This window comes from Crotalus tigris, unplaced genomic scaffold, assembly GCF_016545835.1.
Source record: "Crotalus tigris isolate CLP2741 ecotype Arizona unplaced genomic scaffold, ASM1654583v1 scf7180000020184.803716, whole genome shotgun sequence".
Classification (NCBI taxonomy): Eukaryota; Metazoa; Chordata; class Lepidosauria; order Squamata; family Viperidae; genus Crotalus; species Crotalus tigris.
Genome location: NW_024097897.1, coordinates 630,795 through 657,501, shown reverse-complemented (window position 1 = coordinate 657,501; position 26,707 = coordinate 630,795). Strand labels below are relative to the sequence as shown.

Sequence of the window (26,707 nt, the reverse complement as noted above, 5' to 3'; positions counted from 1 at the left end):
GTCAAACTGCCGGCCCTCCTCATGCGGAAGCCGCGCCCACCCTAACTCCGGCAATGCGAAAAATGTCGCGATACGTCGTGACACGTCACGTGACGCGGCGAGTTTGACACCCGTGGACTCTAGACAAAAAGTTTTGAGTATCGGTAGGGTGGGCTTAACTAGGATTACGGAATATTTCCTAAAATATGTCACTTTGAATTCAGCAAAGACTTATTTTTAAATAAATGCGTGCAGCCTAAGCAGAGGGTTGGACTAGAAGACCTCCAAGATCCCTTCCAACTCTGATTCTATTCTATTCCATTCCATTCTTATTATTAATTTAGTGTCCAAAGGATCTTATGTTTTTGAGTTCTGCCGTGAAAACAATGGATTCAGTTTACTTTACAGAGCTGTTGTGAAGATAATGCCAAGCTAGCTCATGAAAGGCTCTAAATGAGTTCCTCTGGGTAGGACATAATTGATTTTTAATATCAAGCATTTCTCTAGAAAACTTAGGGCAACATGTATGATCCACTATCACATAAGTTATTACAAAAATTCTGTGAACTAATTAGAATGTGATTAGCCCAAGGTGTTCTGGAGAAATTTATAGATGTGTAGGGATTTCAGGGCAGATGTAGTTTCAGCCAGTTCAACATGCCAGATATCTCAATGGGGAGTTTTAATAACATTTAATTGTGATCATTTTAATAATATGAATTATTACTATGATCATTTTAATGAGTGGCATGGTGGCCTAATGGTGAAGACACCTCCCTCTAGGAAGGTTGAGAATTCAATCTTAGATAGCAGCAGATGTTTCTCTCCTAGGGAACAAAGAAAAAATATCTGCTGTGAACACTGCATAAGCATCAGAAAAGGCATCCGGCCAGTAAATTCTCAGATTCATCCAGTCACCTCAACTCTATCCTAAGTAGACTACAGGATTTTTTTTTAAAGGGGGGGGGGAATGTGATCATTTTAATATTGACAGGAGACATTTGATATTCTGATTAAGTAACTCCTTTGCAGCTTAGATTGCAATGGCATCTAGAGCCTGATTGGTTTTACCCAAATTTTACCATTCAGTGACTCCCAATTCTTTAGTTTATAAAAGCATCTCATTATGAGGTGGCACAGAATGTGGTGATGCCAAGGATAGTGTGTCCCAGCTGGGACATTATGCACTGGTTACCTTGGGTGTCTGTATGGGTTCTCTGAGCTGAATGAATACAATGATTATACAAGTCTGGTGTGTAAAAGGGACTTCCAGTGACAAGTTGCAATAAACGGGACATAAATAAAAACACACTGAAAGGCAAGAAGATTGTATAATTATATGATAGCAGCACACAATATTTAGTAATTAAAACACTTGATATTCTTATGGAGCTTTTTGCTCTCTCAGAGTAGGTATGTATTAGCTTGTTCCATAATCACCATATTTAGTTCTGATAATTTCAACATTTATTAGATCTACAAGAGCAGTATGAGTTACCTCTAAGTCCAGTGTGTATAATTTATTATTTAAAAATAATTGATGCTTCTGAATCAATAACATAAAATGCAGTACCAGTTTATATTTCTTTACACTCTCATCTTACAGATAACTATTATTTGTCATTATCCTGCTATTATAAGGAAATGTACAGTATATTTTGCATTATATATTTAGTAATGGAAAATAAGCTCTCTGTTCCAGTTCCTCTGTGTTCATTTTTGCATTCAGAAGGAACTTGCTACATCATGGTATACTCTGATATGACTGGCTTTGGATTTAGTTCCTTTTAAAAATTCCTGACTGTCCTTCTCCCCTCCCAACTCACAGGACGTATCACCCCCCTCACTTTGGAGGAAACACTGGCGCCTGCCCACCAGATTGTCATGTGATTTTTTTTGCAGTTTCTTGTTCCAGGCTGAAGTTAACGTTGAACAGATGGGGCTGTGGCTATATATTCTCATGGTAGCCTTGGGGGGCTTACAATTTCAGGTAAGCAAAAACAATTAGAAAAGGATTTTATTGGGGAAAATGCTGAAATGATTTCTTTCAACTCTTTAAAGGAAATATAAGATATTTATCTATCTGCTTTGTAATCTTCCATGTATTCTCATAGTCCACTTTTTCTTTAGATCTTTTTGGCACTTCTCCGCCATTCTCTCCTAATATTCTGTTTATAATTAGTGAGTTGATTGCTATACCACTGAATTAAGCTCCTGTGTAATATAATTATCTTGGAGTTCTTATACATGGACCATAATCTGTTCTGCTCATTTAAAATACAGCAATCATGTGATTCAGGCCATAACAAATAACACTATGGAGTTAAAAAAATAGATTAAATCATGCACTCACAGCAAACTAATACTTTATTTTTCAAAACCTTATTTATTTATTTATTTTATTTATTTATGAGACTTATATACCGCTTTAAGTGCAAGCACTCTCTAAGCGGTGTACACCAGTAAGCAATGTATATATATATTTACATTGCCCCCAACAATCTGGGTCCTCATTTTACCTACCCCGGAAGGATGGAAGGCTGAGTCAACCTTGAGCCGGTGAGATTTGAACCGCTGACCTGCTGAACACAGTCAGCTAAAGTGGCCTGCAGTACTGCACCCTAACTGCTGGCTGTTAAAGAGTAACCATAGCACTGGAGATAAAGAGATGAGTGACTCACAAGATGATTAGAGGTCTGGAGGCTAAAACATATAAGGAACGGTTGCTGGAATTGGATATGTCTAGTTTAATGAAGAGAAGGGCTAGGGATGGCATGATAGCAGTGTTCCAATATCTCAGGGGCTGCCACAAAGAAGAGGGAGTCAAGCTATTCTCCAAAGTGCCTGAAGGCAGGACAAGAAGCAACTGATGGAAACTAATCAAGGAAAGAAGCAACCTAGAACTAAGGAGAAACTTCCTGACAGTTAGAACAATTAACCAGTGGAACCACCTGCCTCCAGAAGCGGTGAATGCTCCAACACTGGAAGTTTTTAAGAAGAAACTGGACAGCCATTTGTCCAAAATGGTATAGGGTTTTCTGCCTGAGCAGGGGGTTGGACTAGATGACCTCCAAGGTCCCTTCCAACTTTATTATTACTATGGATCATTGCACAGTCAGCCAGATGTTCAGACTGGATTTGGCATTTTGTCTACCTATCGAGTCCTTACCAAGGACCTGGGATAGGCAGATGTGGATGTTTGATGGTATTACAGATATCGTTGCAGGATGGAAGCAGTTCCTAGTAAGGCCGCTTTTTGCAATTGACTAATGGCAAATTTGTCAATGCTAATGGTGTTCAAGTGGTGCTCCAGTTGTTCTGGGATTGCATCCAAGGCACCTATTACTATTGGTACTACCCTTGCTTGCTTTTGCCACAGTCTTTCTATTTCTATTTGTAGGTCTTTGTATTTTGTTATCTTCTCCAGTTCTTTCTCTTCTATTCTGCTGTCTCCAGGCACTGCCACGTCCACTATCCAGACTTTTTTGTCTTTCTTATCGACAATTGTTAAGTCTGGGGTGTTATGTTGCAGGTGCTTGTTTGTTTGAATTCTGAAGTCCCAGAGCAGTTTAATTTTATCATTTTTATGACTTTCTCTATTTTATGATCCCACCAGTTTTTGCTTACAGGCAAATGATATTTTTTGCAGATCTTCCAATGCACCATTGTTGCTACTTTGTCATGCCGCTGCTTGTAGTAAGTCTGTGCAATCTTCTTGCAACAGCTTACCAGGTGGTCCACTGTTTCTTCAGCTTCTTTGCATAGGCGGCACTTACTGTCTGTTGCTGTCTTCTCAATTTTGACTTTATCTGCATTTGTCCTTAAGGCTTGGTCTTGTGCAGCCAGAATTAGTCCCTCGGTCTCTTTCTTCAATTTTCCTGCTCTTAGCCATTGCCAGGTCTTGTTATTATCTGCTTTCCCAGCTATTTTTTTAATGTACTGGCCATGTAGTGCTTTGTCTTCCCATGCCTCTATTCTGTTCTTCATTTGGTCTTTCTTGTAGACCAGTTTGGTCTCTCCAGTAGTCAGTAAGCCTTCCTGATATACTAATTTTAGTGCATCTTCATCATTGTTCTTCAGATATTCTTCCATATCCATTTTTTGTTCTTCAACCATCTGATGTACTTGCAGCATTCCACGCCCACCTATTTGCCTCGGTAGATAAAGTCTGTCAGTGTCACTGCGTGGATGAAGGGCATGATTCATTGTCATTATTTTTCTGGTCTTCCTATCCATTGCTTTTAGTTCTGCTTGAGTCCAGTCCACGATTCCAGCTGTGTATCTAATGACTGGAATTGCCCAGGTGTTGATTGCCTTTATGGTATTTCCTCCATTGAGTTTGGACTTTGGATCTTAATCTTCTTCACTCTCTTAATGTATTCACCTCTAATGTATTCACCTCTTTTTCTTGACTTCAGTGTGCTTGATGTTGTCAGCTTGAAGGATACCCAAGTATTTGTAGTAATCTTCCTCATCCAGACTCTTAATGTTATTTTCATGGGGCATTTTGATTCCTTCAGTTTTCACTATTTTTCCTTGTTTGATAGTAAGCATGGCACATTTGTCCAAGCCAAACTCCATTGCAATATCTTGGCTATATATATGGACAGTGTTGAGCAGCGATTCTATTTCAGATGATGTTTTTCCAAATAGCTTCAGATCATCCATGTAAAGGAGGTGGGATAGTCTTGCAGATATTTTTGATGTTTGATAGCCATGTTCTGAGTTATTCAGTATTGTTGACAGAGGAAACAGTGCAATAACAAATAGTAATGATGACAATGAATCTCCTTGAAATATTCCTCTCTTGATATTAACCTCTCCCAGTCTCTCACCATTGATCTGCAACTGTGTCTTCCATTGTGCCATCGATCTTTGCACACATTTTCTGATATTTCTACTGACTCCTGTTATTTCTAGACACTTGATTATCCATTCATGTGGCAGAGAGTCAAATGCCTTTTTGTAGTCAATCCATGACACATTCAGGTTGGTCTTCCTTTTCTTGCAGTTTTCCAAGATCATTTTGTCTATTAGGAGTTGATCTTTTGTTCCTCGGCTATTGGGGCAGTTTCCTTTCTGCTCAGGTGGAAAGAGATTGTTTTCAACTAGATGCTGTTGTACTGCATCAGCTACCCCACCAGTTAGTAATTTGAAAGTTGTTGGTAAGCAGGTAATTGGCCTGTAGTTACCTGGTGTTGCCCCTTTTGCTGGATTTTTCATTATTAGGTAGGTTTTCCCAGTTGTTAGCCACTTTTCAATTTCTCCTCCTTGTAGTATATTGTTGAACTGTTTGGCAATGAGTGGGTGTATAACAGTTAGGTGTTTCAACCAAAACCCATGCAGGTCATCTTCACCTGGTACTGACCAATTTTTGATTTTCTTTGCTCTTTTTTCTACCATTTTTGTTGTTATTACTAGTTCTTTCATTTCAACTTCTGTTTTATTTGCATCCACCTCTTTTAACCAAGCCGCATCCTTGTTGTGTTTCTTTGGGTTATCCCATATCTGCTTCCAGAACTGCACTGTTTCTTCTTTGTCAGGTACTGACTGATTCATTGCAGTTTCTCCATTGATGGATTGGTAGAAAAATTTCTGATTGGATTAAAATTGGAGGTTCTGCCTAAAGTTTGCAATTTGAGCTTCATATCTACTGATTTTCCTGGCTATAGCTGTTATTTGTTGCTTTATTATTTCCAGTGCTTCCTTGATCTTCCTTGTTTCTAAGTAGTATTTCTTGATTAGGTATTCTTTGGTCTTCTTGTTCTTCAGCTTCTTTTCTTTCATCTGTTCTAGCTTGCTTGCGTGTGATCTTAACTTGCTGGTCTTATTTTCTAGTCTAACCTTCCATTTTTGTGGTGCACTGTTTGTTTGTTTTTCTTCTTTGTTGATTTTGCATCCCAGGTATTCAGTTATAACTGCAGCTGTGCTGTACATTAGTTGGTTTGTTTCTTGCAGTGATTTGATATTTATACTTGATATTGCAGTATTTGCATCTTTTAATGCTTATGCTAGCATTCCATTCTTTGGAACAAGCTTCAATGCAGGCAGCCTTATTCTGTTGTTTTTGTGCTGTTCTAGATGCTCAGTTATTCTTTGTTTCAATTCTTTTATTTCTTTAATTAGAGGGTTTTATTCTTCCTGAGGAAGAGGTGCCTGGTTTCCAAATGAGAACAGTTGTATATCTCTGCTGGATTCCTTCACTGCCAACTCCCCCTGGTTTGCCTTTATATTCTGAATTACTTCTGGTAAGGCTTTGATTTCTTTGCCCTGGGTAAACCTGTGCAGTTCGTCCAATTCTGTTTCTGTGAAAACTTTATTTCGTATTATAAATCGGCGTTGATCTGCTAGTCTCTGTTCTGTTATTTCTGATTCTGGATGTTGGTCTTTCCGGAACTGGTGCATTCGTTTTAGATATCCTCTTCTTGTTGGACTTGATCTGTAGTAACAGATCATTATTTCTTTGTTTTCCATCACTGTGTATCTGCGACGGGTAAACACCTTTTCTTCCAGTAGTTCTGCAGCTGCTGGCCCTGGTTGCTCAGCCAACAGTCCTGAGTCCTGTAACCCATTTTTCATCAGATATCCAGGAACTTCAATATCTAGCGCGGACCTTGTTAACCCGGGCGACATCCGAGCCGGTATGGCATTCTAAAATTTACGTTTCACCATATTTTTTATGGGAGAGACACTCTTTGTCTGACTCCTCTGATGAGACCTGTCCAGTATGGTTGAACCTCTGGCATAGCTCTCATCTTCCTCAGAGTACACAAGCCCCACAACCACGTCAAGATAGTGCCTCACTGAGGGTTGTTTTTTTTTATTATTATTATTATTATTATTATTATTATTATTATTATTATTATTATTATCATCATCATCATCATTATCATCATCATCATCATCATCTCCAAGGTCCCTTCCAACTTTATTATTATTATTATTATTATTATTATTATTATTATTGTTGTTGTTGTTGTTGTTGTTGTTATATGACTCAGAAGAAGATGTTACATCAGCCAGTAACCTAGAAAGAGTCTAAGTGAACAAGTGAGGGATCGATCTAAATGTCAAGTATAAATTGTGATTGGGACATTAGATTTGAACTTGCAAGATTTGGAGCAGCAGTGAGCATGTTAATAGTAATAATAATAATAAAGTTGGAATGAACCTTGAGATCATCTAGTCCAGCCCCCTGCTCAGGCAGGAAACCCTATCTAATCTACCCCTAACCCTAAAAAAATAGTTAAAGCAGCACTGTGGTTGCATGGAAAATGACAATATTAACCTTTCCTCTCTTTTTCTGGGTAGCAGGGCACTGCAGCAGTTCGTTCCTTCAGCATTGATTATAAAAATAACTGCTTCCTGAAGGATGGAGCTACGTTTCGTTATATCTCAGGTAGCATCCATTACTTCCGTATCCCACCAGCTTATTGGAAAGATCGGCTCCTCAAGATGTATATGAGTGGCCTCAATGCTGTACAAATGTAAGTGATCAGAAGCGACTCCCAGCTGGGACATATTCTTTGCTGTAACAGAAACTAGTGACATAAACTGATCATAGATGCTCCAGTTTTCTCACTGGAAAATTCATACTTTTGACCATAGCAAATATTGGGAGCAGAGAAACTCATGCTTATTGAAAATAGATCTGAACCGAGTAATGAAAATCTTTCGTTCTATTATAACAGGGGTCTTCAAACTTGGCCCTTTTATGACTTGTGGACTTCAACTCCCAGAATTCTTCAGCCAACATGCCTGGCTGAGGAATTCTGGGAGTTGAAGTCCACAAGTCATAAAAGGGCCAAGTTTGAAGACCCCTGTATTACAAGGTCTCATCAGGATATATATAAAACCTTGTGCTTTTGGCCAAAATGAACAACATGTGCACATATGTCTGTACAGCACTAACTCTATATGTGTGTGTATTTAAAGCAGCATGTTTAATTACTGACCACCTTTCTGCTACAATTGGCATAATCATCTGTGCCCATCACTCCAATTTAAAACTAGGGGAGAAAATTGTTGTTCGTGTTCCCTACTTGCTATCACTTATGTCTGAACTTGCTGTCAAGCTAAGCTGAGAAATAGGAATTGAAAGACATACTTGAACTAAAAATAAATTGTATAGTATTTAGTGCCAGAAGGTAAAAAGCATAGTTCTGTTCTATTTACCCATGACTACAATAACTCTCTTGTCTCTCAGAAATCTCTTCTGGATTGAAATGTGTATTTTAATTCCTCAGTTATGTCCCATGGAATTACCATGAACCATTGCCTGGAATTTACAACTTTTCTGGGGATAGAAACTTGGAAGGATTCTTGGACTTAGTGGCCCAATTAGGGCTATTGGTGATATTGCGCCCTGGACCCTACATCTGTGCTGAATGGGATATGGTAAGGGCTATGCAAAGATTCAGATAAGTCATTATTATTTTAAGCATCTGAATGCTCACAACTCAGTTTTAAGCAGTTAATAGTTTGACGAGCTATCTTTCCCTCATTTTCCTTTTATAGCTTTTCTTCATTTTTAAATCTTGTGTTTTTCTTCTTTTATAGTTATACATGGATGCTAGCATTTCATCTCATCATTCAAGCAACTACTTTGCAATAGTTAAGATCAAACCTATTTTTGCAGTTTTGAATTCTCATCTTTTGGCAGTTTCCCAGTTGTTACTTGCTGGAAGACAGCATAAATAACGTCTTTGACCTTAGTTGCACAATTGGATTACTTTGATATCTTGTTTCCTAGGGTGGCCTTCCATCCTGGCTGTTGGCAGAACCAAATATTATTCTACGAACATCTGATCCAGGTAAGGGGGAAATTTGAACCTGAGAAAGAACATGGAATTTCCTCTACCTTCTACACTTATGTGAACTTAATACAAAGGTCAACATGCTCTTCCAGACTTCTCTGTATACAGCATTGTAATCGCCAACTCTTATCTTAGTACTACATGGGAAATTGAGCAGAGTATCCTTATTTTTAATTGAACAAGTTGCTTTCTGCTCTCAGGTTTTCTGCAAGCTGTCAACAAATGGCTGAGTGTCCTGCTACCCAAGATAAAACCTCGTCTTTATCAAAATGGAGGCAACATCATCAGTGTCCAGGTGCGTGAAGCATAAGACATTTCAGGCATTTTTTCCCTCAGTCCTTTATTGTGTATGTGTTATGTCTTCCTTGCAATATCCATGGTAAATATAGCAGGCTATACAAGTTTTTTCAGTTTCATTAAAACAGATGAATCCTAAACAACAATATTTTTGGAAAAGATGGAGTTGCTATAGTGGCTATAAAAATTGAATTCTGGAATCCATCCACAAATTTTTGCCTAGCATAATCTTAAAATCATATTGTCAAGCGCCCAAAATTTTACACAACCTATATTTCACTGTCAAACGACAAAGACATTTTAGTACCCTTCTAACTTATGCAGAGCTTGGGACTTTCAGAGAGAGCAAACTGCTTCATTTACAACTAGCTCAATTGCACCTACTTGGAAAACCAACATTTGGGACAAGTGGGCTTCATAAACGGCTACATATGCAGCATTTAATGACAGAATCTTATTAAAAGCTGATCTTTTGGCAAATGAAGGGCTCATAAGTCACCATCCTTTAATTCCCCACTGTTCTCTAGGCAGGTGGAGAATGAATATGGAAGCTATTACGCATGTGACTATGACTATATGCGTCACCTCCTGGCTGTTTTCCGCTTGTATTTGGGTAAAGAAATTGTGCTTTTCACAACTGATGGCCTCAAAGAATCCGAGCTGCGATGTGGGACCTTGCAAGATTTATATGCCACTGTGGACTTTGGATCAGGTAATGCAAGGTTAAATGATCTGCACAGAATTTATAGGAGCTGGAATGGAATTATCCTTTGACTTCTACTCTGTTTTTTGTTCTTTGACAGAAATAAATGAGACAAGAGCATTTGAACAGCAGCGTCTGGTTGAACCAAGAGGGCCACTGGTGAGAGCAATTGGCCGTACCATCTAGGAAGGAAAAAACTTGGCTTTATAATGCTTATTTCTTCTGAGCACCTATTTCTCTTCACCTCATATGCTGACTATTTTCTCTCGTTTGATTATTTTGTCCTTTCCTTAGCAACTTCCAAGGAGTTTTCTAAGGAAAGGGAATCAAAAGTATTCATGTAGGTTAAATCCTTATTTGCCTCTGTGGTTTGTAAGTTGGTGCTAAAGGTATATAAATTGTAGTCCTATGTTTTCAATAGTGTCTAGCGAGCTATGAGTTTCACTTGCCTGTCTTGGGTGATGCCAGATCTGTAGATCTCAAGGTTCATCTATAAAAATTTCTGACAGCTTAATTATAGAATAACTAGTCAGGCCTTTCAGAATTAGATGTTTATTTCACTCATTTTTCCAAGGGAAGCCAGAATGATGTACAAAATATAAAATAAATACAATAAAAATAAAATGAGTAATAATTCATTTTTAAAAGTTCCAATAATTGTTTTTCTACAGATACCCATACGAGTGTGTATTAAACTACCATTTTAAAGTAGACAGTATAGTGGCCAGAGATATTCACTTTGAAGTAAGTTTCCTAATTGGGCACGGCTTATTTTTAGACACAAAAATGAGATCATGAGCAGAGCCACCACAGCTATCATAACGTACAGCTTTGATATTATTGAAGTACTTGGGTCCTTGGACCATATGTCATAATATATCAACTAATTTATTTTTATGGTCTGACATATTTATCCTGTACTCTCAGATTTTAACATTTGAGTCGGAACAAAATGTATATACCATTTCAGATGTTGAAAGCAGTTTTGGTAGTATTTCATAAAAGTCTCAATTATGCTTTTCCCTAGGTAAATTCTGAGTATTACACAGGCTGGCTGGATTATTGGGGTGAGCCACACTCCATGAAAAGTACTACAGTTGTGACTCAGGGCCTACAGAAGATCCTAGAATTGGGAGCCAACATCAACATGTAACCGTGAGACTATATGGGAGAGTGGCAGGGGGACAAAAGCCATAGAATTGATTATAAAAAGAAACAAAATATGTCTAAGATACAAGTCATGGCTCTTAACTTCATCTTACTCTGTATATATTCTGGTATATCAGATGGTGTGTGTGCGTGCGTGCGTGCGCATGCGTACATCTTTTCTTTAATGATTTCCATAGCTGATAAAAAATTTTCCAGTGGAATGAAGATGTAGTGTGAGACTGGAGTATATTTGAACCTATCCTGGGTTCTCCATTTATCTTACTTTACATGACTGGCTGGCTGGAGTCACATGTCATTCTAAGCAAAAACCAGACAAGCCACATTATGGTTTATCCAGTGTGCAAATCCAACTGCAAAACTGTTCTCTGGTCCTTTTGTAGCACCTGTCCATTTTTCCCCTACCAGGCATTGTCTCAGTGCTTTGATGGAAAGTGAATTCTTACTCTGCTGCCTGATCTTTTTCTAGGTATATGTTCCAGGGCGGCACCAACTTTGGTTATTGGAGTGGTGAGTTTCTGGGTCCTTTGGGTGCTGCCTCAGTCAGACATTGTGAGGCTTAGCTTCTGGCTGGAAAATGGAAGTGCCTAGTTGCATATGGGAGTTAGAAATCCAGAAGCCTGTTTTGTTCTCATAGGTTTCTCTACTCAGGTGCTGATTATAAAGGCAAGTATTATCCTATCACTACTAGCTATGACTATGATGCACCTCTCTCAGAAGCTGGAGACCCTACAGAAAAGCTGTATGCCATTCGAGCCATCATTGGCAAGGTAACGATTCAGCACTCTTGGCAGTAGATTGAGAGGCAATGCTGCTTTTTATACTAGTTGAAAGGAACCATTTATTCTATTAATAATCTACTCTTTTGCTACTGCATATACGTAGTCACAACCAGTGTAGGCTATCAGCCTACAATTTTACATTTAATCTGCGCACATTTGAGTAAATTAATTTTACATTTAATCTGCGCACATTTGAGTAAATTAATTTTACATTTAATCTGCGCACATTTGAGTAAATTAATTTTACATTTAATCTGCGCACATTTGAGTAAATTAATTTTACATTTAATCTGCGCACATTTGAGTAAATTAATTTTACATTTAATCTGCGCACATTTGAGTAAATTAATTTTACATTTAATCTGCGCACATTTGAGTAAATTAATTTTACATTTAATCTGCGCACATTTGAGTAAATTATTGGCAATACCTTTTACAAGCAAGAGGTATTACTTGGTTCCAGACAGTCATAATGTATCCAAATCTGGTTCAACAATGTAATCAAGGAAACGGGTGGTGAATTGTGTTTGGGCTCCCCACATCCCAATCGCCAGTGAATAACCTATATGTACCAATCTTTATTTCAGCAATTATTTTCTCATTCTCCTCCACTTATAGCTGACATAGTACGACTATTTTTTGGAACAAGAGTGGTGATGTTTCAGTAGCTGGTGATAGATAATACTGGGGATTTAGATGTAGCAGTACTTCTGCTGTCTATTTGATGACTTCTTCCTATACGGCCAGTAGGTTTGAGTCTTGTCTTAAAGTAAGAAGGTAAATATGAGACCAGCTCAGAGGCTATATTCATATCTGTTAGGATTTTTTTCCAGCCATTGTTTGTTAATGGATCGCTCACTGCACTAAATCAAAAGGAACCAAACTTAGTGCGATGCACCAATCATGGTAGCACATGTAAGGGCATATGAGTAAAAGAGAAGCTTTGTGTTTAAGTCAGAAATAGGATTTATTCCCTTAAAATGCATTATCTGAGAATCTGCTAGTGAACTTTGAGACAGTATTTTTCAATCTCGGCAATTTTAAGGTCAACTCCCAGAATTCCATAGCCAGCATTGACCTTGCATCAAAATTGTTAAAAGTTGAGAAACACTGCTTGAAGATAAGCAAAGAAGCAGAAATCAGAGATTTAGTCCTCAATTTTTATCCATCTGCCCTGAATTGCTTAAAAAGTTATCTTCCCACTTCCAATTTTTAAGATTTTTTTTTTCTGATAGGAGCTAAATCAAGGCAAGGTAACTGGTTTAATTCTTGCTATGCTTCGTTTGCTGAATGTGAAGTCATCAGCTGAATTTGATGTTATGTTTGACCTCCAGTCACTCTCTTTTGCTATCTTTTTTAAATTTGCAGTTTCAGCCTGTGCCTGCAGGACCAATACCACCCCCAACTCCCAAATTTTCATATGGCTATGTGTCTTTACCACTGGTAAGTTAGAGTTGGAGGATGTTCCATCAGATGCTCATGAATTGGCTAATGGATAAGCTATTCTTGTAGTCTTGCATGTTATTTCCTAAGATGAAACCAAAGGTAATGAAACAGATTTTGGAACAGAAAAGAGATCTTCTTATATAAAACATGTCTGATGATATTGATGGCACCGGTGTTGAGATGTTGTGCTCCATGCCCACATCAGGAATTCAGCAGAACTAGTGTTCTCATTTTCAAACAGTGCTGTGTTCATATGTTAAAGCATTTTTTTTAAATGAGAGAGTTATCTTTCTGCTTGTTTTAATGTCACTGTATACTTAATTTGTAATAATATCTGATATTTTTAATGGAAAACGATTTGGGGAAAATACTTTTTTGTATCTTACTTTTTAAATAGCATAAATACAATTTCAGGTTTTTTTTTTCTTACAGTGTGTGGCCTTTTTGGATATTCTAAGTCTTCTCTCCCCTGGCCTACCATTCCATTCTTCCTTCCCCCTCACTTTTGAGGCTCTGAAGCAGGTAAGAAGTGAAACAACATTCTGTGGTATCAAAAAGGGAAGCTAAGAGTAGTTCCACTAGAAAATTCAAGAAAACTCAGAGGAGCTTTAAAAAAAAATTCTTTTGATCTTGTCTATTTAGTGTTTGGATTGCAGTCCACATTTGCATTAGTTTTCATTTTATATTTCAGAACCATGGCTTTATGTTGTACCGTACTGTTCTTCCAGATGACATCCTACAGCCTGTTGTTCTCTCTGTGCTTGAAAATGGGATCCATGACCTTGCCTACGTTTTACTTAATGGAGTAAGCTGGAAAGTGGAGACATTTGTATGATACAGGCATTTAATTGTCAGGGGGAAAATGTCTCGGGTTCCCATAGTGATTGCTTGAGGCTGCTGAGTGATATAGGGGTTTTGCTTCAGTTCTGCAAGTGCTATTCAATTGTTAATCCTTTATTCCTTCTCCCTTGAGGAATATAAAGGGACACTGGAACGAGACAGAGTGAACGCCATCAATATAACTGGCCAGCTAGGAGATTCATTGGACTTGCTGGTGGAGAGCATGGGTCATATCAATTTTGGAGCAAATAACAGTGACTTTAAGGTACTGCAAGAGAGCACTACTGGTGAAAGAGTAGTGCTTTCACTTTTACTCATAGAGGTACATTGGATTGGGATGGACTCCAGACAGCTACATTATCACACTTCAAAATTAAGTATTTTCCAGAACAGTAAGCAGTTTCTAGGTAATAAGCAGCAACTGAAGTAATTTGAAAGAATTGGGGACTTTTGGGGGGACTTGGAATATTAGGCACTCTTTGTGAAAATGAGCTGTAAAACAGAACTATACTGAACTCATTTTTAATTATTGCAAGTTCTGATGCAACTTTTATTAGTTGCTTGAATAGCTTTATTTCAGCTTTAAGGGGGAAAACCCCCTAAATAATCCTGTTGCAGGAAAAATGACCAGCTCCTTACAGATAATAGCTGATAGTTTTGCCTATCAGCAGGACCCACCCAACCCTTTTCTCACAAGAGGACTACAGATTAAAAGCCAGATGTATGCTATTCTTTTCACATCTTTAGTGTACTTTTCTTTTTTTGCCCAGGGCCTGACTCACAATGTTACTTTGGGTTCCATTATTCTAAGTGACTGGCTCATCTATCCACTTGATATTGACTCAGCTGTGGCCCAAGAATGGCCTCCCTATGTCCCACGAAGCAATAACACAGCAGGACCTGCTTTCTATACTGGGGTCTTCAAAACACCTGGTATCAACTATGACACCTATGTGAAGTTTCCAGGGTGGAGCAAGGTATAGCAATCCTGAACACAATTTTATCTCCCAGTGGGCAACCAGGGGATTTCTTTGCTTCATCTCATTGTTTTGGCAATCAATGATCCAGATTGCTAGCGGTAGCTCTTTTACTACACTTACCCATTAAGCAGTGTATAATTACAGGCAGTTCAAGAATTAGTTTGTAAGTAAAAAGTTCGCCTTTATTCACTATTTTAAGATTATCAAAATTAAGTGGCCATGAAGGTCAAAATAGGGAACAGTAAAGACAAAACATCACATGGTGCCAAAAAATGTCTTATGTAATTTAAACTGCTAAATAGGGTTACTTTATAGAACTATGCTGGGGTTAGGGTTAATAACATAAAGATGTACTGGTTTTAGCACTGTGTAGAACAGAGGTCCCTAACACCCCTTACTGCTCCTCACTACTGGGCCTTGAGCCGTTTGGAACCAGGCTGCAGAAGTAGCAAGTGACTGTGCACAAGCAGCGGGTGAACGTGTGCACACTCCATTTGTGCAGGTGTGGAACTATTCCCTCTCCCCCCCCCACCCCGCCGGCCAGTCCACAAAGCCAGAAAAGTTGGGGAACTCTGGTGTAGATTAATGTGTTTGCTGGTTGCCCCTACACTCTTTTATAAAATGCATTCAGTATTTCAAATTACATGATAATTACATGAATAAGAATAATCGTTATTTACCATCTAAATTTATGTCTTCCTATTGTTATATATAGAGTTGTAATCGGCACACATACAGAATTAAATTCTAAGCCTTGCCATAGGTGATCTTTCTGGCTTTGGATAGATAATAAAATATGAAATCAATGCTGTAGTCTCTTGGGGTGCCCAAATAAAGATGGAAGTACTATTTTATAAAAATCACTTTTATGTTTTTAACTAGGGCCAGATCTGGATCAATGGTTTTAACCTGGGCCGTTTCTGGCCAGTTCGTGGACCCCAACAAACCCTCTTTGTGCCTGGCTTTCTCCTCAATACCTCAGTTCTCAATACTATTGTAGTGCTGGAATTGCAGAATGCACCATCAAACCCAAAGGTACTTTTTCTTGACCGTCCCGTTCTCAATGAAACTTTTAGCTTCTTTCAAAAAGACATGAAGTAGCTGGAAATACTATCCAATTATGACACTGCTGAGACCCGTGGCAAAAGAAATATATTGAAATCACTGTCTTGTAAGAATCAAATGAATAAAGTATCGGACTGTAGCTTAAGTTGTAATGAACAAGCCAAGTAAACTACACTTATCTGGAGATCAAATCTTTCAATGTTAATTGAAGTTGATGCTGTATAAGTGCTCAGGATAGATAATGCTCATCAACAAATTAAAAATGAAGCCACCTGGCATAGCACTGTAATCCATTCTTGGCATTCCAGTATCAAAGATAGAGTTGAAATTGGAAGCTGCCAAAGTTCAGTGAAAGTAGGATGAATCAGGTAAGCACAAGATATACTTGGGGATAAGGCACATTTAAACATAGGAACAGACGTAAAGTTCTTTGTGCTTTATATTAAATAGATCATGGGTTTATCTTGATTCTTAAGACATCTATTACTGCTTATGAAAGTACTAGTTAAGAGATAATCAAATAGCATTAGGTATTCCTTCCATTTTTGTTATCTATGACGTTTGTTCAGTTACTCCCTAAAATAGTCTTCCGTAACCTGCACAGCAAATATGTATTACAATTCTTAACCTACAGAACTCCCAGTCAGCAGTGAATTCCAGTGGGGCCGGTCCAACATATCTGGGGAGAAAGGTTGCTCTTTTTAACCAATTCCTAAATCTAGTTTCAAATTGAAAAGCCTACATTCTTACAAAAAAAAAGTTCATTTCTCAAATAACAGCGGTCCATATTAGTCTCCTGTGAAGTACTTGGAGATAATTACTTGTGACTTCCCTGCTGTGCTTAATCTCTCATCATTCTAAAGCAACAACAGTCCTGGGGTGGGATTTCTGTTGTAGCACAGTCCCTTGATGCCAAAGCCAAACCGCCAGCTAGGATGGGGCAGTTTTCCCTCGTCGATGGGCTTGAAGACAATTTGTGGAGCAGAAGGAGAAATCGAGATAATGGAAAGGAATGCAACCCAGCAGAGATTCCCCACAAAACCAGCACCGTCTGTGGACAGAAAAGATGAAAAATCATGTGTTGTTGGTTTTTTTTTGATGAAAAATCATGTGTTGGTTTTTGTTTTTTTTTTACACAAAGAATAGTTCTCAGGAAGTCCCCGTTCTCCCAAAATACCTGGTGTTGGTCAAAGATGCACCAGAGTCTTTTAATTGGGAGGCAAATCTCCTCTCGGCCATCAGAGCACGCTAAAATGAAAACAAACAATTAGGAACCATTGCCAAAGGTCATATTTCTGTATGAAGTTCAATGCATAAACCAGTGGTTCTCAACCTTTCTAATGCCGCGACCCCATAATACAGTTCCCCATGTTGTGGTGACCCCCAACCACTTATACATCACTGGGTGCCAGGGGCGTGGCCAAAGAAAAGGGGGGAAAATGGCGGACAACCTTGTTTGGTGACCCCCGTGAAATGGTCGTTCAACCCCAAATGGGGTCCCGACCCACAGGTTGAGAACCACTGGCATAAACAGTCTCAAAAGGTTGACTGAAGAATTTGGACATTATGTCAAACTATAAAATAATTTCCTACATCTCTAATCTATTAGAATCTACTGGATTTATAAGGCCACCCAACACAATGTGACTCTAAGCAACATAAAACATAAACAAATAAACTAAAAGAACCATATAATGCTAACAAACACAATTTATAAATATAAAATGGCAACTAAGCATAATATTAAAAAAAAACTATCAAAACTTAACTTTGTCAATGGAAAAAGCCTCGACCCAGGGCCTGTTGTTTGGGCAGGTGGGGGATTGTTTCAGAGCACAGAGGCAGCCATCCAAAAGGCACGCTTACAGTATTATAGTTTCCATAAGGTAGCAAAATTTGAAAGAGGGAACCTGGGGCATGCTCTCTCTCTCTATGGGAGTATGTGGGATGGGCAGATGTTCTTCGGAGAAGGTAGTCCTGCAAGTTTACTACTCCTAGGCCATGTAGAGCTTCATAGGTGATAAGCAGAACCTTGAATCCTATTGAATCTTATTGGAAGCCAAAATAACTTACAGAGTACCAGTATTACATGGCTGTAACAAGCTGCTGGGGGCAATAGGCTGACCCTGTAAACTGCTTAGAGCAGGCATGTCAAACTGCCAGCCCACGGGCCGGATGTGTCATGCCAAAACTGTGCCCACCCCATTGCCGGCAATGGAGAAAAAGTCCCGATATGTCATGTAACGTCGCAGGTTTGACATGCCTGGCTTAGAGCGTGCTGTAGAGTGTATAAGTCTGTGCTATTGCTATATTGCAGCAGAACGAGAAATGCTATCCCTTTTAAAGCCACTTTAAGCCCCTGACCTTCTCACGATCACTGAGCAGGGCAAACCGTCTTTTTTCTTCCTGTTCTTGCTCAAGAAGTAATTGTGCTTCACGTTCTTCTCGTTCTCGCTGCTTCCGTAGGGCTTTCTGTGCTCTTCGGCGTTCTGCCTGTTTGGCTTCCATTTCTGCAGTTAGAGGGCCAGGCACCTGTGGTTAGACTGCATATGTGAATCAAGTAGAACAGGAGGAGATCCCAATAGCGAGAGAGAGAGAGAGAGAGAGAGAGAGAGAGAGAGAGAGAGAGAGAGAGAGAGATGGTCCTAAAGGGAACATTAATCTTCTTTATATCCTGCGCAAGGCTTTCCTCCCCATCACCTTATGAATGCTTCTTAGACAAAATCTAGATTGGACAACTGAAGCAAACATTTAAAGTTCTCCATACCTAAAGATGACCTTATTAATGGGCAAATAATGGGTGGCCCTTTAGCTGATGGATGTTAACCCCCATCATTCCTCCCTGACTAAGTTGGTCAAGACCTTGCTTCCACTCACCTGAGCCTGGGTGTAGTCGTATCTCTCTGGCTGTTCACCCATGAATCTACGGAATTCATTACGGGTTTGCTTATTGGTAGACACACAGTATGGAGGCTGTTCTTTTCTGTCCCTGGAGTATAAAATAGTGGCACTTTATAAAACAAATGTCATAGAACACTTACAAAAAGGAGTCCCTTCAAGATAATCATTGCTGAGACAAAGAGACGTGAAAACCTTTCCAGCTATGAAACAGAACAACTCTCTTGTAGTTTGCTACTCAGAAGACTTAAACTTCCATGTTAATATGTCAAAACAATTTTGAATACCTTGGCTGTTGTAAAATATTAATTCCTTATATTTATGAAAGTCCTGGACCCATAGTGATTGGAAAAAAAACTAAGACACTGGTGGAGATGCGGCAGAAGAACTTATTGTTGCTTATTACTAGGTTTGCAAGTCAGACCCCATGTAGAGACTAAATACGGTTTACAGTTTAAGATGGTGGCTAACTCAGGCCTCAATGTATCCCTCTCTTGATGGACATTACCTGATGGCAGGGTCAGCCCCACTCTCCAACAAGAGCCGCACAACTGCAGTTCTTCCTGCTGCTGCTGCCACATGCAAAACAGTCCAGCCACTCTCATCCAGGGGTGTGTTGAGCAACTGTTTTGTGACTTTATCGCTGTGCTCACTGTTATCTGTTGTATTATCAGCCATTCCCAGAAGATGCTGTAGGGTTCCCATGTCTCCCATTTTGCATGCTGTAAATAAGGCATCTTGCACAGTTGTGCTGGGAGCATCTGGGAGGAAGAGAAAGGTTTTCAGATACATCTGAGATTATTATTTGGAAGATTGGGGTCTATATAGCTGCCCATCACATACAAAGTGCTTCCAAGCAGCTAACACAAAAACATCAGTACAAAACAACATACAAAAAAACCCCCACCCCACATCCAAAAGCATCTAGCTGCAAATCCAACCTGCCAGCACAGGATCATAGTCTAGAACAAAGGTCAAGATGGCCAGTTGGAAGACTATATAATGTACATGTTATCCCACACATGCTCCCAAACGTACCTTGAGACTCTTGTTGTTCTTGGACCTCAGCTGACTCTAGTCTTCTACATACTGACGTATTGGGTTCAACACTTCCTGAAGTCTCCATGTTAGACTCTGTTTCAGAACACATAGTAGAAGATTCCCTGATTTTAATTAGTCCTCTTAAATCCTTGCCTAATATTTTAGCACCAGTAGGATTTTAAAACATGAGGTTATACCTGGGATAGAGAGTTGCTAACCTGCTAAATTCTAACTTTCCTCATCATTAGCCATACTGGCTGGGGAAATCAAGAATTGCAGTTCAGCAACATCTGAAGGTCACAGAGTATCTCCTACTCTAGATGACTCAGATGATGTTTCAAGATACCACCAACCTCTTAGCAGACTCTTTGCCCAGAACCCAGTTCATTGGCTCCTTGTCTCAGTATGCAAGACTATGAAAAGAAGGAGCTGCCAAAAAGTCAATCTAGTTCAGATATGTCAAACACAAGGCCCGGGGCCGGATGCGGCAAGTGGTTTCATGTGGCTCGCGAAGCCATCCTGGAAACAGTGAGGAAATGGCCCCCGCTGCCTTGGCCCTGGCCCAGGCCGGCCGGGAGCCAATGTACAATTTTGTGGTAGCCATCTATGCTGAAATGCATTCAGTCTTATCTCCGCGAGGTAGTCTGAAAACAGCCCCTGCCGCATCGGCCCCATCCCCTGGGTGCATGTTGGGGAGGTGTCACCCTTTGTGAGGAATGAAGAAATGCACCATCGCCTGGAAGTGGCCAGCAAATAGCCCTCACCTACTTCCAGGCGATGGTGCATTTCTTGATGGATTCTGCCCTGGTCCCACCCCTTTCTGCCAGAGACCCTCAGATCTGTCCCACTCCTGCCCAGACCCCCACAGGCACCCTTGATGTGAATGATGTAGAGCTGGCCACACCCACCCAGTAGGCCACACCCACTCCATCCACGCCCTCCCAGTAGGCCGCCCCCCCCACCGCCCCCCCGAGGGCAACCGCAATGCTGATGTGGCCCTCAATGAAATTGAGTTTGACACCCCTGATCTAGTTCTATAGTCCTGCTTGCAATCCTTGGAAGATCATTCCACAAAGAAATAAACGTAACAGGTTTGCTAAAAGCAGGCTCACTATTTCAACCACTTACTTGGCAGTGTCTTGGGTTTCCTCCTCCTCTTTTTACGATTCTGTTTTGGTGTCACCTCAAATTCACGTAAATCCAATAAATTTACTGTCTCCTCCACCAGTTCCAGATTTTCTTCCCCCACTTCTTCTTCTTCCTCCTCTGTCCTTGCTGCAGAGACTGTTTTAAAAAAAGCACAGCTCAATCTTCTCATTTCCAGATGAGAATGGGGAGAGGGGCAAGAGAAAGAACTGGCTCCATTCGTTGTTTTAACTATCCACCTGTATGCCATCAGCCATTATTAAAGTCTGCTATGATTACACCCTATACATTAGTAAACTCCATGCTGTCTGAAACATTTTCCTTCAGGGGCTTCTCATTAAGCTACCAACCATTCCAGGCAAAAATCCCCAGTATATTGCTCACTTCAACACCTGTAATACTCTTTTCATTCTGTAAACTAGAAGTCAGAAAGAAAGGATGCAGAAGAAATCTACACTGGCCAGGAAGGGTGATAGAATAGGAATAACAACGTATTCCTTCAGCTTCAAAATGGCTGTCCTACTCACTAGTGCCAGAAGGCTCTGTACGTGCTTCATCTTTATGAGCTACTTTTTTCCAGGTCTTCCGAGGAGAATTCGTCAGATCTGCCACTGTTGTATTATTTCCTATTAAAAAAAATCAGAATGCAATTTTAATTTACTTGTTTCTTTCCCCTTAAAATGCTCAGTTTGAGATTACACTTCCAATAGCAGCTCAATGGCATAGTCTTGGGCTAAATTTCTGTTAATAGAATGGAAAACTTACAAGAGCAAAGCACAGAACGGGATAGGACAGAACACCAATGTGCTAAGATAAGACTAAGAAAACTACTTGCAAAGCTTTTAGGGTACAATTACAAGTCTTTGGGTGGGGCTGAAGGGAATAAAGCAGTGGTTCTCAACCTGTGGGTCGAGACCCCATTTGGGGTCGAACGACCATTTCACGGGGGTCACCAAACAACGCAGTCCGCCATTTTTTTCCCCCTTTTCCTTAGCTGTGCTACTCCCTTTTATTCTATTGGCTTTTGAAAGCCAATAGAATAGACTCTCTTGAATAGAGTCTAATTCTATTGGCTTTCAAAAGCCAATAGGAATTGTCCAGGCTGTCTCTGCCCTGCTGAGCCTGCCAAAAGTCCCATTCTGCAAACGGTGCTGCACCATTGAGTAGTCCTCGACTTACGACCGGTTGAGTAGTCCTCGACTTACGACCGGTTGGGGGTCGCGGCATTAAAAAGGTTGAGAACCACTGGAATAAAGAAAGAAATCAATCTAGAGAAAGTTTAATGATTTGATTGGCAATGCATTACAAACCAAAAAAATGATCTTTTAAGGGCTAAAAGGCAAGCCAACAACAGAGAAAAATTAAATGACAGCTCACCATATACCAGCAGGCTGCTTAAAATCCCATGGACCCGTCCCACCTCACGGAAGGTGGCTCTTCGGGTGCTGAAAGGAATACGCCGAATACGCGGGTCGCTTCGCTGGAGAGGGCCAAGCTTGCTGCTAAAGAAGGGAGCTTGGTTATTGTGCGGAGCACGAAGGAAGATGCACTCTGCTTCTTTTAAATAACTTGTCCAGCTTGTTAGCAGCTCCTGAATATCCTGTAGAAAAGGACAATGGGAAACAACTCACGCACAATATTCAATATTGATGTGAGCCAGTGTAGCAGCAGGGTTTGCAGCTTCAACGCAAAATGTGATTCAAGAGATTCCAGGGACTTTCTTCTTCCATAGAACCTTTTTTAATGTCAGAGAGGGAATTGTAATGGTCTGTGACCATGGTCTTGTAAGCAGGAGGAAGAGCTACAGCCTAGATCAGTGGTGGTGAACCTATGGCACACGTGCCAGAAGCGGCACTCAGAGTCCTCTCTGTGGGCACTTCTCTGAATTGCTGGTAGCGGGCTGCGGAGCCCCAGAGTGCGCCGGTCGAAGGGCCAGCAGGCTGTGGCTGCTGACGGACACTGTCGGCCCCCATGTGCTCGCTGGCCTCTGCGTGCGGGGGCCGATGGTGTCAGGCAGCAGCTGCCCCAGCCCCTGGCTTGCCTTGCCCTGAGATAATGGCACCCCCACCCTGCCTCACCTCACCTAGGGGATGAGCCTCCTACCCACCACCCCACCTACCTGGATCTCCCCCAACCCTGCCTGGCCCCCACAGGCATCCCTTCCCATGAGCAACATCGAGGTGACCACGCCCACCTTGGCCATATCCACCCAGTCTGCCATGACCACCACAGCCACACCCACCCAGTGGGCCACACCCACCTGGCACCCGGCAATAAATAAGTGGGTTTGGGGTTGCAGTTTGGGCACTCGGTCTCTAAAAGGTTCGCCATCACTGGCCTAGATAACTAGTACGCAAGAGGTATCACAGCCCACAGAAGGAAAAGGGGTGTGAGAAGTGTCTCAGGAGGGAACCTCTCTCATTTTCTAGTCCAGTGTTTCCCAAACTTGACAATTTTAAGGCATGAGGACTTCAACTCCCAGAATTCCACAGCCAGCAACGCTGGCTGTGGAATTCTGGGAGTTGAAGTCCACATGCCTTAAAATTGTCAAGTTTGGGAAACACTGTTCTAGTCAGTTAAAGTAAAGGAGGGGAGGAAAGTACTTTCAGACTGGCAGGATTCTGTTACTTGTAAGCTCACAATAAAGTTAGTAATGATGATTTGTGCTTCTTGCCTGGACTATCTCGAAGGGCTGACAGGAATGTAGACCCAGTTCAAATATTCTGGCAAAAAGCACACTAATATGCAGAAACTGCAAAAAAGACGAATCCATATAACCAAGCTGTAGCGATCCATCTTTCTTTATATTCCATTATTTTGCTATGCGCAAAAAGAATCTAGACTGGCCCACAAAATTATTTTTTTTTTCTCCATGAAGGCCTGGGCAATTCACTCTGAAATAGGGCCACAGGAAGGATCGAAAACCTCTTGAAAGCTTTCACTTTGCAGGCTTCCTCTTAGTTGCAGACTTACTTTAAGGAGAGCAGCCTCATTGTAGCGCCGTAATGAGGCACCAGCAGATTTTGGCATTGTCCCCTGACCATCCCTTGCTCCTTGGGCTGTACCTCGTCGAGCTCGCACAGTGTATCGATGGAAAGTTTTGTGTGCCAATATCTCATTCCTGAGAACAAAGAGAATATAAGCCTTCAGCAGAAGTAAACACTTAGTACCATTAAGAAACTAACAATGAAATCAATTCAGGTTCTAGTTCACAGATAGACAGATAATGGGATATCTTCCTTTGCTACACAAATGTGTAAAATATACAAGTGTTTACCATTCCCTCTTCCATCAATTCTCTCCCTTATGTGAATTGCCATGACATCAACATCAATACTAGCCTGGAAGCTTATGCTATTTCCCCACATTTTATCAGAGACAGCCTTCAATGAAAGGAAAAGCAGCTTGACAAGAGGCACAGTGGCAGCTCCCATTACAGAAACTTGGTAGATTCTGTCTTCTTTTAATACTTTCATCCCTCTCTGCTAACCTGTACAAACACTATAATGTTTGCCTGAAGGAAATAGATACCATATAGTTAATTCCAATTATTGGGTCTAAGCAAAAAAGGAATGAACTGTAACTCAAGTGTTGCTGTATATATGTGGATGCATGCATACATGCAAAGCAACTTTTAGAGGGTTTTTTTTTTTTACTACAAAATGTTGCATTTAAAAGAAAAAGAATAACTATAATCCCTAATTCAGGCTAATTACGTAGCCTTCCCTTATTAATAATATGATCAACATTTTTAAATTCTTCTGAAATCCTGGGCCACAAGAAGTGAAACTGGGTTTCTTTCATTTTAATGGTTTAACCCCCAGGAGAAATGGTGTAAGAGTGATAACCAAGAATTTGAGGGGGGAGGGGAAGAGAAGGATTCTTCCATCCAGGGAGAATTTTCATATTTGTTGCTTACCTGAGGAATTTCCTTTCTTTTTATCATTCTTCTTGCTTCAGCTATCTGTCTGTCTGTCTATCTATCATCTTATCTCCATCCACCCAACCATCCCTGAATAAACAGTACATGATTTATAGAACAAGCCAAACAACCTGAGTGAAAATTAAACCAAGAATGGTTTAGTGTTAGGCATGAGCAAGGCCATAGTGTCCTTCAGCCTTCTAACAGATCCAATTTACAGTACAGAGAAGAAAGCTAGACCAGTGGTGGTGAACCTATGGCACGGGTGCCAGAGGTGGCACTCAGAGCCCTCTCTGTGGGCACACGTGCCGTTGCCCCAGGGCACATGTGCCATTGCCTTGCCTCCCCCGTGATCCCCTCCTCATCAGCAGCCCCTCTGGAGGAGAGTCGCCCCCGAGCGTGGCCCACGCGGAGCAGCACAGCCAAGGACATGGCAGCCAGGCAGTGTAGACAAGACTCTGCCCTCACACTCCATTGTGCAGTTGATGTTGCGGGGCGTGGGCAGAGGACGTGGCCACCATGGCACTGCTGGGCTGCCTGGATGATCGGCGGGCCCTGGGGGGGCGGGGCACGGGATGGAGCTGGGACGGGGCCAGTTTTTGGGCACTCAGTCTCTAAAAGGTTCGTCATCACTGAGCTAGACCCTCCATTTCTTACCCCCGAAAAACAGCTCCAGCAAAGTGACCTCCACCAGCCATCAGGATAACCCAGGAAGTTCTGGGGTTCTGCCTCTGAAGGGACGTCACTAGGTCTGCAGTCTCTTCCAAACTGCCCTGGAGATACAGCCATCTCTTCAGTTAGTGAAAGGTTACAAACTGAGCAAAACACACACAAACACTCGCAAACTGGCTGTTTCTTTAGGGATCTTTAGGATATTCTTGGCCTGCAGATAATATTAAGGTTTTTTTATGTACGATAGGAAAACTCTGCATTTCCAAGCAGCATAAATACAAAAAAATTTAAAAAGTGAATCCCAAAAAGATGTTCTTTTCCACAGAAGAACATGGAAAGTTGGAAAACTGCAACCATTCACCCCAACAGGAAAAAAAAAATCTCTCATAGGAAACTGTAACTATGAGCAGGGAGAAATCGTTTCAGTGAGAGAAAATTGCAAAGTGGGAAAACATGGGATATTCAACCTATTTAAATATTGCTTTGTTGAAACATAGCCAACAGAATGGTTTTGAAAGGACTACTTGGTTCCAAGCTTAAAACAAAACATGTTTTTAGTTCATAAACAGCCCTGTCAGAAATAAGCTGGCAGAGAAAAATCACAACCAAAAGACTAGACTCGCAGGGGTAGGCAACCTTGGCTCTTTTATGACTCATGGACTTCAACTCCCAGAATTCCTGAGTCCATGAGTCATAAAAGAGCCAAGGTTGCCTACCCCTGGACTAGAGCAATTGAAAAGAGATACTGGTAATCGTCATTTAGCAACTGCCTTGTTTACCAACTGTTCACAGTTACATCAGTGATGAAAAAGTAACTTTAATCATTATATTTATGACCTTTAAAGGTCTGTAAAGCAAAGGAAAGATGAAGTTATGCTTTCACTGAGCAACCACTTTGCTTAATGATCAAGCTGCCAATCCTAACTGTGCTTGCTGAATGAGGAATACCTGTA

The 26,707-nt window shown here is 40.7% G+C and overlaps 2 protein-coding genes across 14 annotated transcripts in view; one reads left to right on the top strand and one right to left on the bottom strand.

Moving 5' to 3' along the window:
- Positions 1 to 4: 4 nt before the first annotated feature.
- On the top strand, positions 5 to 16,266 carry GLB1L (galactosidase beta 1 like). Of its 5 annotated transcripts, none has more exons than XM_039365788.1 (17): positions 5 to 143; positions 1,808 to 1,969; positions 7,291 to 7,466; positions 8,226 to 8,376; positions 8,732 to 8,792; positions 8,996 to 9,090; positions 9,624 to 9,804; positions 9,896 to 9,954; positions 10,823 to 10,944; positions 11,432 to 11,472; positions 11,614 to 11,732; positions 13,113 to 13,187; positions 13,623 to 13,712; positions 13,882 to 13,995; positions 14,164 to 14,295; positions 14,801 to 15,007; positions 15,893 to 16,266. In XM_039365788.1, the coding sequence occupies exons 2-17, from the start codon at positions 1,916 to 1,918 to the stop codon at positions 16,109 to 16,111; spliced, it is 1,896 nt and encodes a 631-aa protein (XP_039221722.1). In that variant the 5' UTR covers positions 5 to 143; positions 1,808 to 1,915; the 3' UTR covers positions 16,112 to 16,266. The 5 variants fall into 5 exon arrangements, with proteins under 5 accessions (XP_039221722.1, XP_039221723.1, XP_039221721.1 ...); XM_039365789.1 differs by lacking the exon at positions 5 to 143 and adding an exon at positions 341 to 446 and having other exon boundaries at positions 7,294 to 7,466; XM_039365787.1 differs by lacking the exon at positions 5 to 143 and adding an exon at positions 341 to 446.
- ANKZF1 (ankyrin repeat and zinc finger peptidyl tRNA hydrolase 1) overlaps positions 16,147 to 26,707 on the bottom strand; it is an 18,139-nt gene continuing 7,578 nt past the window's right edge. For 8 of the 9 annotated variants that reach the window (XM_039365785.1, XM_039365780.1, XM_039365778.1 and 5 more), the window contains 11 exons: positions 25,740 to 25,855; positions 24,134 to 24,281; positions 22,538 to 22,760; positions 21,688 to 21,786; positions 21,143 to 21,298; positions 20,012 to 20,107; positions 19,482 to 19,734; positions 18,953 to 19,064; positions 18,440 to 18,607; positions 17,253 to 17,323; positions 16,147 to 17,126 (listed from right to left, as the gene is read on the bottom strand). In XM_039365785.1, the coding sequence (XP_039221719.1) occupies positions 17,006 to 17,126; positions 17,253 to 17,323; positions 18,440 to 18,607; positions 18,953 to 19,064; positions 19,482 to 19,734; positions 20,012 to 20,107; positions 21,143 to 21,298; positions 21,688 to 21,786; positions 22,538 to 22,760; positions 24,134 to 24,281; positions 25,740 to 25,855 (1,563 nt within the window). In that variant the 3' untranslated portion in view covers positions 16,147 to 17,005. The remainder of the gene's footprint in view (positions 17,127 to 17,252; positions 17,324 to 18,439; positions 18,608 to 18,952; positions 19,065 to 19,481; positions 19,735 to 20,011; positions 20,108 to 21,142; positions 21,299 to 21,687; positions 21,787 to 22,537; positions 22,761 to 24,133; positions 24,282 to 25,739; positions 25,856 to 26,707) is intronic. The other variant, XR_005559457.1, reaches the window with a different exon arrangement.